Source organism: Nothobranchius furzeri, chromosome 17 (assembly GCF_043380555.1).
Source record: "Nothobranchius furzeri strain GRZ-AD chromosome 17, NfurGRZ-RIMD1, whole genome shotgun sequence".
NCBI lineage: Eukaryota > Metazoa > Chordata > Actinopteri > Cyprinodontiformes > Nothobranchiidae > Nothobranchius > Nothobranchius furzeri.
The window spans coordinates 54633163-54645898 of NC_091757.1; the positions used below are offsets into that span (position 1 = coordinate 54633163).

The 12736-nt window shown below is 43.2% G+C and overlaps 1 protein-coding gene across 3 annotated transcripts in view; it reads right to left on the reverse strand.

The window, feature by feature from the left end:
• Positions 1-12736, reverse strand: part of rasgrf2b (Ras protein-specific guanine nucleotide-releasing factor 2b) — a 160659-nt gene that overhangs the window by 96645 nt on the left and 51278 nt on the right. For all 3 annotated transcript variants that reach the window (XM_054731605.2, XM_054731606.2, XM_054731607.2), the window contains exons 4-10: positions 9408-9497; positions 9171-9307; positions 8791-8907; positions 4549-4628; positions 1370-1563; positions 1157-1266; positions 959-1077 (exon numbers count right to left, since the gene is read on the reverse strand). In XM_054731605.2, coding sequence (XP_054587580.2) covers positions 959-1077; positions 1157-1266; positions 1370-1563; positions 4549-4628; positions 8791-8907; positions 9171-9307; positions 9408-9497 — 847 coding nt within the window. The remainder of the gene's footprint in view (positions 1-958; positions 1078-1156; positions 1267-1369; positions 1564-4548; positions 4629-8790; positions 8908-9170; positions 9308-9407; positions 9498-12736) is intronic.

Genomic DNA, 12736 nt, shown 5'->3' on the forward strand with positions numbered 1-12736 from the left:
CGCTATGGCAACTCAACTCTGTATCCTTTCCCAGCCTGGGCGGGACTGCGGGAAGGCCTCTGAAACGTTCCAGGGTCACTGCAACCCTCCACCCCTCAATGCTCCTCCCCCTATCCACACTGAGGTGACATACGCTGCTTATTGTGGCTGCAGGAACTGAAGTGGGGATAGTCCCAACCCACCAACCCACCACCCCACCTAGTGGACACTTATGTTGTGTTGTCTGAAGTCTGTTGCATATCTGTCTGAGGTGTTTTTTTGCAGAGCAAAGCTGCCCTCCTGGTGGAGGGTAACTCTGAAGGGCCTTTTTTTCCCTCCACCTGAACCAATCCTCATGTAACCCTCTTATCTCTATTAAGGTAGCGCGACTCAGGGTTGCGAATGACCACAGTCACCAACTCTTGTCATGTGTCTTGCCCATGTATGTCTGATCTCTGAATTGTGTGTACTGAAACTCTAATTTCCCTCTTGGATTAATAAAGTATCTTTGATGTGATTGATTGATTTGTTTGGATGCCTCCTGGACGCCTCCCCAGGAAGGTGTTTCAGGCATGTCCTGCCGGCAGGAGGCCCCCTGGTCGACCCAGGACAAGTTGGAGAAAATACATCTCTGAAGTGGCCGGGGAGAGGACGGTCTGGAACTCCCTAGTTGGGATACTGCCCCCGCGACCCGGACCCAGATAGGCGAAAGAAGACGAGAAATATTTAATTTCACATGTTTTAGAGACTGAGGTGACCATGCTTGTTGCTGCAGATCTTCTTAAACACCAAAACCTCCATGTGGTCATTTTGACCACTGTGCAATTTGCAATGTTTAATTACTTTATCGAACAAAACTTAAAGCTCTGCTAGTCCCTGACTTTTCCTTGATGCATGATTATTATTATTTAAAGGACACATTTCTTTTCTCATTTTGAACCTCAACCCCTAAGGGCGCCTGCTGATGATGAAGACTCACCCTGCCTGACGAAGGTCTGGCTGGTGTCCAGCAGGATGTCACAGCCTTCAACAATCATCCTCTCTATGGCCAGATTCTTCCTGATGTTTTCCGTGTCGCTCACCTCATCGTGCATTACCCTGGTTACACACACACATTATTTCAAGGTTGTATCTGTATATATTAGTAAAAAAAACAGCAGAACACTCTGAAACAAACCTGGACAATTCTTCTAATTTAGATTTGGCAAATTCCAGACTCTTGCGCTCCACGTGCTCATGAGGTGTGTGAGCCAGTAATTCATGCAGGGTTATGATGTAACGAGGAATCTTTAGTAGAGAAAATAGGATACAGTCAGAATTATTACACAGAAAGGAACTAGATCTATGAAATGTTTGGAAAATTGAGTGTGCAGGGCTGTTTCCTGTCTACCTGGAACATGGGATACGTGAGGAATGTCTCGAGCATCCTTCCCTCACAGGCAGCATTAGACTCGTACTGTTTCAGCAGCTTGTCAAAGTCTCTGTTCTGCTTGCAGTTGGCTAAGACTTGCAGGCTGTACTGATGGTTACGCACAAACTCCTGGTAGATGTTCAGCATTGGCAGCAGGATGTCGAACAAGTCAGCTGGAAAGAAAACCACACATGAATTTACAGTAAGGTATGAAGGTAACAGACCAGACAGCTGTATAATCTGGTGCTCATAAAAAGAGCTGTTTCCAGAAAGTGTACAGACACAGTTTATCTGGATGGAATTTGATTGTCCCTCATAACTGTGTATTGTTTTTGTGATGCTGATCCTGTCCACATTTGTGATTGGTTGTTTTGTTTGAACTCATGTAGCTCAGTTCTGCTCAGCCTCCCCCCAAACAATGACAATGTTGGAAATGAGGTTCTGGTTGTTTGTGGAGCAAGAGTGTAATGGCTTTATGGCTTGAGTAATGGTAGGATGGAGCGAGAGATGGATTGCTTCTATCTGTTGTGGTAAAGAAGGAGAGAAGCTAAAAGGTTGAAGCTATCAATTTAGTGATCTGCGTTCCAACCCAGACCGATGGTCCCCAGGAATCGGATCGAGATTGAAAGAATAAGAGAGAGTTCATTGAATTAGCATAAGCTAAGGGTAAAACAGCTCTTCCTCTACATTGTAAAGAGCTGGTTGAGATGCTTTGAGATGGCTTCTGATTAGGATGCCCCCTGGTTGCATTGGTCTTGAGGGTTTTAGAGATGTCCCACTGAAGGGGTTTTATTTCCTCTTTGACCTGTTATTGGATGGATGGATGGATGGATGGATGGATGGATGGAAGGATGGATGGATGGATGATGAAAGTGTGGATGGATGGATGGATGGATGGATGGATGGATGATGAAAGTGTGGATGGATGGATGGATGGATGGATGGATGGATGGATGGATGATGAAAGAGTAGATGGATGGATGGATGGATGATGAAAGAGTGGATGGACAGATGGAATATGACAAAAGTGTGGATGGATGATGATGAAAGAGTGGATGGATGGATGGATGGATGGATGGATGGATGGATGGAAGGAAGGATGGATGGATGGATGATGAAAGTGTGGATGGATGGATGGATGGATGGATGATGAAAGAGTAGATGGATGGATGAATGGATGATGAAAGAGTGGATGGACAGATGGAATATGACAAAGGTGTGGATGGATGATGATGAAAGAGTGGATGGATGGATGGATGGATGGATGGATGATGAAAGTGTGGATGGATGGATGGATGGATGGATGGATGATGAAAGAGTAGATGGACAGATGGAATATAACAAAAGTGTGGATGGATGGATGGATGATGAAAGAGTAGATGGACAGATGGAATATAACAAAAGTGTGGATGGATAATGATGAAAGAGTGGATGGATGGATGGATGGATGGATGGATGGATGGATGATGAAAGTGTGGATGGACAGATGAAATATGATGAAAGTGTGGATGGATGATGATGAAAGGATGGATGGATGGATGGATGAATGGACGGACGGATGGATGGATGGATGATGATGAAAGTGTGGATGGATGATGATGAAAGAGTGGATGGATGGATGGATGGATGGATGGATGGATGGATGGATGGATGATGATGAAAGTGTGGATGGATGATGATGAAAGAGTGGATGGATGGATGGATGGATGGGTGGATGATGATGAAAGAGTAGATGGATGGAAGGATGGATAGATGGACGGATGCATGGATGGATGGGTGGATGGATGGATGGAATATGATGAAAGTGTGGATGGATGATGATGAAAGAGTAGATGGATGGATGGATGGATGATGATGATGATGAAAGAGTAGATGGATGGATGGATGGATGGATGGATGATGATGATGAAAGAGTAGATGGATGGATGGATGGGTGGATGGACGGATGCATGGATGGACGGATGGATGGATGGATTTTGTAATCAGCTATGTTTAAAAGTGGCCCTGTGAGATTTGATCTCTCTAAAGACCTTTGGGTATAATTTCATGTTCTAGAGACACAATTTTAATTGCACAATGTTTCCTGTCAACACCTTTATTTCAGTTCTTAGTCTACAACAAAACATGTATGATTTCTCTGTTTGCCTCTGTGTTTAGCTGTCGTGTGGAGAGACTAAAGGCTGAAATCCCTTCATTTAGATGTGCTCCAACATAATAAATCAGAAAAAAACAAAACAAAGAAAGTCATTAAGACTCCATAAGAGACTCATTCTCAGCCACGAACTTAACAGACAAGATTAGTGAGAGTCACATCCTTCCTCTGACTTTAATAATGTGTTTATTAGTCCATAATGGACTACAGGCTGCAGAATTTTTAATGAAGCAATTTCATCAACTAAAATTACCTTGCTATGAAAAGCTGTATACTTCTAAATGGTGCGTTCAAGGCCTAAACATGAGAGTAAAAAATAAGCACAAAAATAACAAAAAACAAAACAGCAATCAGATGTGAAACCTGGTAATAATTAAATAATTACAGAAAACTTTTAGCATGTTCAATTAGTGAAAGGTCAGTGCAGGTTGAAGGCAGAGCGTCATTGTAAACACTTCTAAAACGTCGTAAATAACACAGCAAAACATCTGTTGATACAGAAATTGTAAGATATAAAACATTCTTTTGATAAAAAGTCGACATTCAGCATCTGCCTGAACAAAAAAAATAGTCCTATAAGGTCGACAAGTTTAATCAGCATCCTCCTCTCTTTGTTATTTGTCACAAGTAATGTGCTGCCACATCTTTCAGCCGCCTGTCTCCTAGGTGATGCTTATCTGTTTAGGGGGACTGTTTTAGGAGGACATGCCTCCCAGCCTGGGTGATCTTTGTCTGTCAGGACAATGAGTCTGCTGCTGGTTGGAGGCCAAGATAGAAAAGTGTGTGTGTGTGTGTGCGTGCGTGCGTGCGTGTGTGTGTGTGTGTGTGTGTGTGTGTGTGTGTGTGTGTGTGTGTAGGGCGGCCTGAGCATCAGCAGTGACGTCTGTTCAGTGCGAGACAAACTGAAAGCTGAGAATTGGTGAAAACCTGGCCTTCGTGTTACTGAGCAGCTCCAGAGAGTGTGAGCAGAGTGTGTGTTTGTGTGTTTTGTAAGGTCACAGCTTACCCAGCACCAGAGTGGGCCAGTTGGCTATCCGAGCCTTCAAGCCTTGATGGAAAATCTCATGCAGGAACATGATGGTCTCACTGGTGAAACGTCATGAACAGAACATGGATGTAGTTAGTTTTTTAAAGATCAAGTTCACTTACATTTGATTACATTTGCAGTACTCTCTAGTAGGAATGTCTGGAATGCCTTGTAAGTCATTTTCTGCAGAAACAATGCTCAGACGCCAATGTTTATGGACGTAGAAGTCGGTTGGTAGAGAAAGCGGCAGCAGACGGCAGGATTTGGAGTCTAATTTCCTGATATTTGGAAATCTTGCTTCTGACTGGTTAACATCAATTCAACTCTACCACTGCCTTTTTTTATTCTCTACCAGAAGATGATGCCGGGAACGGGGGTAGAAGACTGTTTTCATGTTCAGCCTGCATGTTAAACTCAGAGCGACCCATCATTTTCATTTATGGTAAGAATTTTTGTCCGCTTATCCAGAGTCGTGTCGCGGGGGCAGCAGCCTAAGCAGAGAGGCCCAGACTTCCCTCTCCCCACCATTTGGGCCAGCTCATGCAAGGGATCCCAAGGCGTTCTCTGGCCAACCAGAAAACATAAACCTCCCAACATAAGCCCCTTCCACGCTAGCGTCAGCTCCACTCCATCAGTTCCAGCCCACCCTAGCCTGGCCGGGTTGATTACACACATCCTTTCACACATCCTTAGGAATGCGGACATGACTGAGCACATGGGCCGTCTCCAAAATTGGTGCAAAGATATCAGTGATGTCATGAGCGAGTAGAGCCGGTGCTAGCGTGGAAGCCCTATTAGTCCCTCTAGCACAGGGATTCCCTAAGTGTGGTGCGCGCACCCCTGGGGATGCGCGAGCTGCCGCTAGGGGGTGCACGAGGTGAAAAGTGTAATGACTGCGGATGTTGGGTATTTTTATAAATGTACCTTTTTGAGACCTAAAAGATGCCCATTACACATCATGAATCTCTGTGTTGGTATGTTCATAAAAAGGTTGAGCAAAGATGTTAATTGAGAGAACTCTGTACCTCTGTAATTTGAGAAGGTCCGCCTTCTCCCCTCACCCGTTGCTCGAATAAAACCACTGAAGGCTCTGGAGGACGGGGGGAGTCGCCTGGCAGCTAGCTCTGGAGAGAGTTATGTGTCATGGTGATCTCCCCCCCATTTGGCTAATTCAGTGTAAAATGTCTTCCTTGTTGTCACGTGTGTTTATTTCAGGTTCCAGGGTTATGGAGGTTAAATATTATCTAACAGATAATTGGAGAATGCAGGTATGCAAAGCTGGTAAGAGCAGAAGGCTGAGGCTGGAGCAGAATGGGGCCTGGTTGAGCCACACACATGGACATTACAAATAATCAATTTACTCTCTCTCTCTCTCCCTCCGGGTGTGTCGTCCTTTAAGGTAATATGGGATAAAATCAAATTAACAAACAGCGGAGCTCAGGGAAGTCTGTCAGATGTCACCATTAGCGTAGCCAGAAACTCATTTGTGGGTGGGCCTAAGAAAAAGTAATTGGGCCCAATAAACGTAATTGAAAAAAAGTATATTTTGCGCATGTGTGTGTGTGTGTGTGTGTGTGTGTGTGTGTGTGTGTGTGTGTGTGTGTGTGTGTGTGTGTGTGTGTGTGTGTGTGTCCTCCACATGTGCCCTAACTTCATAATAACAATGCGCCGAGCTTCAGCACTCTGGCCTGCGCACGCCGACTTGTTCCATATTTGATCATTTTTATCGGTGTTGGAGAAATCTGAAGGTGGCGAGTCATTCTGGCAGATTGTAATTAACACCTGTCTCATGCAGGTGTTCTGACATTGTAAACCTCACACACAGAACATTGTGGATGTAACTAAATAACAAGAAATGATTCCCATCTGAGCATTTTAGCATTATTATATTTTTAAATTAGCACCAGGCACATTGCAAGATTTTCAGAAGTGTGGGGGTTGTTGTCTGTGCCTAAAATAATTTCATGTTATTCATCTTGTTAGTTTAATTTCCATAACAGCGGAGCAGGTGCGGATTTTAGACGCGTCACGCACGTCTCCGTTTTAAACATGTTTAAACTGTTCAGAATACAAATCCAGGCTCTGTCTCATTAGATTGGTGCAACTAAAGTTTGTACTGAATGAAACTTTACATTCAACCATGTTGAAGAGAAAAGGATCCGATTAAATCATTTCCCCCTCATTTTACAGTCACGAAGTACAGTGCAGTGCGCATGGCTCTGGGGTTAATCAAGTTTAGTTGTTTCTCTTTGCAACAATCTTCACAAGAAGACAAAACAGTTAAACGGCAGGTTACAGATATTTCCATTTGACTGTTTATTTTGACGGATAAACTCAAGGATGCTGGTTGTTTTGAAAGAATTACCCCGACGCACACTGATGCGCACACAGAGGAGCTGACATTTTAATCGTTACGCACATCGCGGAGGTAACTAAATCAATCAAGAAATGATTCCCGTCAGAACATCAGAGCTTTATACTGGACACTGTGTTCAGCGCGTCTCGGAGCACCCACGGTGGACAGTGAGCTGAAGATCTAGAGGGGAGCGCAGCGCAGAACCACAGCACATGCGGTAAGATTTCCTCCCACTGAAGCGGTCTGGAAACCCGGTCTCTCTGAGGGATGTGTCACTTGGAAAAATGTTCTCTGATTATGAGACTTTGGCTGAATAGCGCTTGTTCCTGTCTAATATGGAGACGCATGACGCATCCATTCTGAGGCAGAATCGCCTCTTCAGCTCAGAAAGCACCTGTAGAGACATTTGATCACGCACAAAGTTTATGTGGAGCAGAAGCGGTCGGGCCACGGCAGGTGGAATGTTCCTAGCCTACAAGAAGAGAAACTGTTTAACTGTAACATTAATGTGTTACTGGTCTGGTTGATTAGACCAGTGTTTGATGTGGAAAACACACACACACACAGAGATTCATTAAGCGCACCCTGCACAAACTCTGGCGCGCCGTCAGACTGAAGGCAGAAATGAGCGCTGCCTCCTCCGTGCTAAAAACTTTTAAGAGATTTTATGATAACATTTTTCATTCAAGGCCAAATTACGATATTAGCTTCTATTTTGGGATGACGTATTAAAGTCGAGTCCGCTCCAGCCAGTGACTCCGAACCTGACTACAACTAATGTTACTGCAGCATTTCTTATTCCTGTCCGCATGGCAGCGGATCGCAGATTCAGCCACACCATAAAACAGCAATAAGTCGGTCTGAGGCAAAAGTGAACCTCATGGCTATAGCTCTTCCATCTTTTCCCCTATAGACATTTGATTACGCACAAATAGATGGCCAGTTCAGGTTTACGCAGAGCAGAAGGAAGGAGAAACGTTCCTACTTTAGAAAACACGTTAAATTGCATTGTTTATGTGCTACCTGGGCACTCTAAATGTTTATTTAAAATTAAATCAAAGGAAATTGTAATGGTATCGAATGTTGATTAATTACTATTTAAAAAATGAAAGTGATGGGGAAAAAGGTCGATCATATTTTTTTAGCCCTGTCTGTCGAGTGACTGTTTAGCTTGACGTCTGATATATATATATATATATATAGATATATATATATATAGATATATAGATAGATAGATAGCCATGCCCTGATGTGGGGGGCTAGGGGGTGCGTCGACATGGTCGGGACATAGAAGGGGTGCGCGGCTAAATAAGTTTGGGAACCACTGCTTTAGCATGTCCTGGGTCTTCCTTTAGGTCTCCACCCAGTTGGACGTGCCCAGAAAACCTCACCAGGGAGGTGTCCAGGAGCCATTCTACCCAGAGCTCAACTGGCTTCTCTCTCCTTTCTCAGTGAACCTGCTCTTCAAAGGGGACAAAGAATCAAAACCAACATTTTCTTGTTGTTGGTGAATAAAGACAGCTTGGGTGATCAAACGCAGCACGCCAAAAAGTCAAAGCCGTGTGTGACCTACTTTTTATGTAAATTAGAAAGTTTAAAAATGCCGAGCACAATTCGAGAACAGATTATGAAAGAACGGATAACGCTCAAAACGCGCAGATTCTTCCTGATGCAAGAGGCGAGTCTCCGCTTTGTTTAGGTAGTTTTGGCGTTGACATCATCCTAGCGCGCAACGTTCTGTGACTCTTGAAAAAAACGGTGAAAATGCTGAAAAACGCTGGCAGCGAAGGGCTTTTCTGATCAGGAAACGGCTGGCAGTGAACGAGTTAAAAACAACTGATGCGTCTTCACTGACACACACACACCTGTTGAGGAAGATGCTGCTCACGTCGTCGTGGCTGATGGGGGGTTTTTTGGAGCTGGCAGCCATCCGCAGTGGTCTGAGGAAACAGTTGACCAGAATGTAGAGCTGGTGGACATACCTGCCACCACACAAACAGAATAACAACAATAAATAAAAAATATTGCTCTTGTGAACAAATAACACATATTTCTATTCAAGCTGCTCGGATCATCACAGCTTAGATGAACATCACTTTAGGAGTGTGTTCAGCTGGTCCCCCTTCAGCCAGTCTTACAAAATTACATTTAAGCAAATTGTTATCTTGCTAGTTTCATAGGAGGATAACGGTAAGAGTTCTGCTGCAGCATGGGCCGTCGCTCTAGGCACAACGCATTTACATACTCTGTTTCTGCCTCCACCATGTTGAAAACAATCTGGTTCCTCTTCCTCATGCTCTCGGCGTGAGGAGAACAAATGTAGTCCTGAACTATGATTTTCCACTTCCTGCGACAGAGCCAGCCTCGCATGAAACTCTGCACCTGTGGATGCAAAGATGGATATGTGTGTGTGTGTGCGTTTGTGTGTGTTAGAACAAGAGCCAGACAGACAATGAAAACAATCAGAGAGCTGCTTTTGTACCTTTTTGATCTTTTTGATGTCTGGGTCGTCATTTTCATGGTAAACATGATAGGGTCGCATCCGCTCCTTGGTTTTATTCAAAGCGACAATCTTTAAAAACAGAAGATTTAAGTTTGAGCTTATCAAAAGTGCATTTTGTGTGTTTATGGATTCAGATTGAATGAAACACACGTGTAAATGGCCTGTATTTGATATAGTGCCTTCTAGAGTTCTGGAACTCCCCAAGGCGCTTTACAACGCCATCAGTTATTCACCCATTCACACACACATCCACACCCTGATGGTGATGAGCTACATTCTAGCCACAGCTGCCCTGGGGCGCACTGACAAAGGTGAGTCTGCCGTGCGCAGGCGCCACCGGTCCCTCCGACCACCACCAGCAAGCAAGGTGGATTAAGTGCCTTGCCCAAGGACTAGGGCTGCACGATATTAGGAAAACCTGCGTTATTCGATAACAGTGATTAATATGCGATGACGATATTCCTCGCGATAAATAAAAACTTAACTCAGGAACAAAAATAATCAAAAACAAAAATAAAAAAATCATCAAAATGAGAAAAGCAAAAGATGTGAGAAAGGGGAAAAAGAAAGTGAACAAGAAAAGGCGATCCGTGGATCCCGGGAAAAGCAGAATCAGCAAAAAGAGCAGAACAAAGATAACTCGGGTGTTTGCTAACCATCTAAATCAAATCAAATCAATCAAAGATACTTTATTAATCCCAGAGGGAAATTAGAGTTTCAGTACACACAATTCAGAGATCAGACATACATGGGCAAGACACATGACAAGAATTGTGTTTTGGCACTATATAAATAAAACTGAATTGAATTGAATTGAATTGGTGACTGTGGTCATTCGCAACCCTGAATCGCACTAGCTTAATAGAGATAAGAGGGTTACATGAGGATTGGTTCAGGTGGAGGGGAAAAAAAGACACTTCAGAGTTACCCTCCACCAGGAGGGCAGCTTTGCTCTGCAAAAAAAACACCTCAACAGATATGCAACAGACTTCAGACAACACAACATAAGTGTCCACTAGGTGGGGTGGTGGGTTGGGACTATCCCTACTTCAGTTCCTGCAGCCATGATAAGCAGCACATGTCACCTCAGTGTTGAAAGGGGGAGGAGCATTGAGGGTTGGAGGGTTGCAGTGACCCTGGAACGTTTCAGCGGCCTTCCTGCAGTCCCGCCCAGGCTGGGAAAGGAGACAGAGTTGAGTTGCCATAGTGACGGCACATTCCACATATCTTCTGAGGGGGGAGTTTTCGTTTGAGCCTTGCAGGCTCAAGGGCGCCAGATTCCAATTAGAAATTGTTTTGGGGCCAGACAGAGATAATTTCCTCTCTGTCTTACAGTTTGTTGGTCCTCACCTCTCAACATCCCAATAATGGACATTAATCTATCCCACTCCGTTCGTCCACTCTATCCTTGATGGCATCCATCTTTTGTACCAAAGAATAAATATCCGCCAAAGTCCCAAGCTTACGATTCATCTCGAAATGAAGTGCTGCCCGCCTCGGGGGCGGGCATCTAACCTATGAGAACCCACCCAATTGGCCAAATAGGTGAAGAGCTCTGCTTGATTTGTTAAAAAAAAACATCATGATTCCGTTTGATTGACAGAATGCATCATGCGTAGCAAACATTTGAGCTGACCATTCATTGCGATATTTACCTGTTCTTCGTGATAAGCATATTGCGCATGCTGATATCGCGATAATGATATATGTACGATATATTGTGCGGCCCTACCAAGGACACAATGACAGCGACAGACTGAGCGTGGCTTGAACCTGCCGCCTTCAGATTTGTGATCAAGGATCTGTTAGTGTGTTTATCATATTTTCTCTTCGCTAATAACACGGTGCTTTCAGTAAAAATGAGTCAGTGAGGGAGGAATGGAGCATTTTGTAAGCAACAGGAAGCAAATTAGAGCTCTGACATGACACCTGCTGCACAAGGCTGCCCAGAAAATCCTCTACGGAAAGCATGAAATACATTAAATCAGATTATGTTGCGTAATAATCTTTTAATAATCTGAAAGCCGAACATTTATAATTAGGAAAAATGTTTTTGTTATTTTAATATTACAAAAAAACAGCAGATATTTTTATGTTTATGTTTATTTATTTATGTTTATTTATTTGGCAGATGCTTTTATCCAAAGCGACGCACAATTTTTAACCTATTTTTAATTTATTTATGATTATTTTCAGGTTTCTTGATTGTTTTCTTTCCTCACATTTGGAGTAAAGTACAAAGGATGAAGATCATCTCCGCCACACTTACTCATCTCCACTCAAAGTGTTTTCACACAAATGTGAACCGGTCTGCCAAGAGCTGACAGCTCCACTGACTGTTGCTTTAATTATTCATAAACACAAACAAACACAAACATGTTTTAATGAGACGGACCTCCAGCTGCAAACTGGCTCTTTAATACTCATCTGTTTTCATGGGCATCACAATTATGTAGATGTTTCCAACTGTAAAATAACTCGTACGCGTTTTTATCCAGGCAGCCGGTGAGGAGAGGTGTCACACTTACGGCTGATGGGGTGGGGGGTGGGGGGGGGGGTGGGGGGGCTGCTACTGTAAAGAGTTATTTCTCCTATTTCATTACAAAGATGTGATTTTATTTATAAATGTTTTTTTAGTATAAATACAGAATATTTTAGAGCGGTTCAGTTGATAATTGTGGGCAACATCTGCCTCATTCAGCATGAACTGCTGCTCACGGCAGCATCAATCTCAGTCAGCTCCAGCGCATTGATAATAACTGCCTAATGGTCATTTTGGTTTCATAAAAAAATTAATAGGAGGGAAACTTTTAATTAAAAAATGTAATTTTTCTATCTAAAGGCTGGCTGATTCTAAAGTGACAAGAACTGATCGGTTTTTCAGGTTTTAAATTGTCGTTCCTGCTGCAGTTTAAAGGTCTTTTTGAAAAGCTCATTATTTCAACATGATGAGTTATAATGCTCAAGTAGTCTATGGGCTGTGTTTTAGGGCAATTTAAAAAAATAAAGTTTTACTTTTCTGCTACCTTCTTGTGTTTTTGCACCTTTATCGTGTATAATCATGTTTTTCTACCCCACGTGTAACACCGTTTGTGGAGCAAGGTAGGTTGGTGGAAGCACCCTCGGTTGTATTGTACCTTCAGGTATAACGGCAATAAAGAAAACCTCAAATCTATTTTATTCTATTCTGTTCTGTTTTAATCTATTCTATGCCTGTTTTTACCTGTTATACCCGTTTTCTGAGATTTAAGAGTAGAAAAAAACAAAGCTGATGTGTATTTGTGAATTGCTGTGTTGCACTCTGGGGA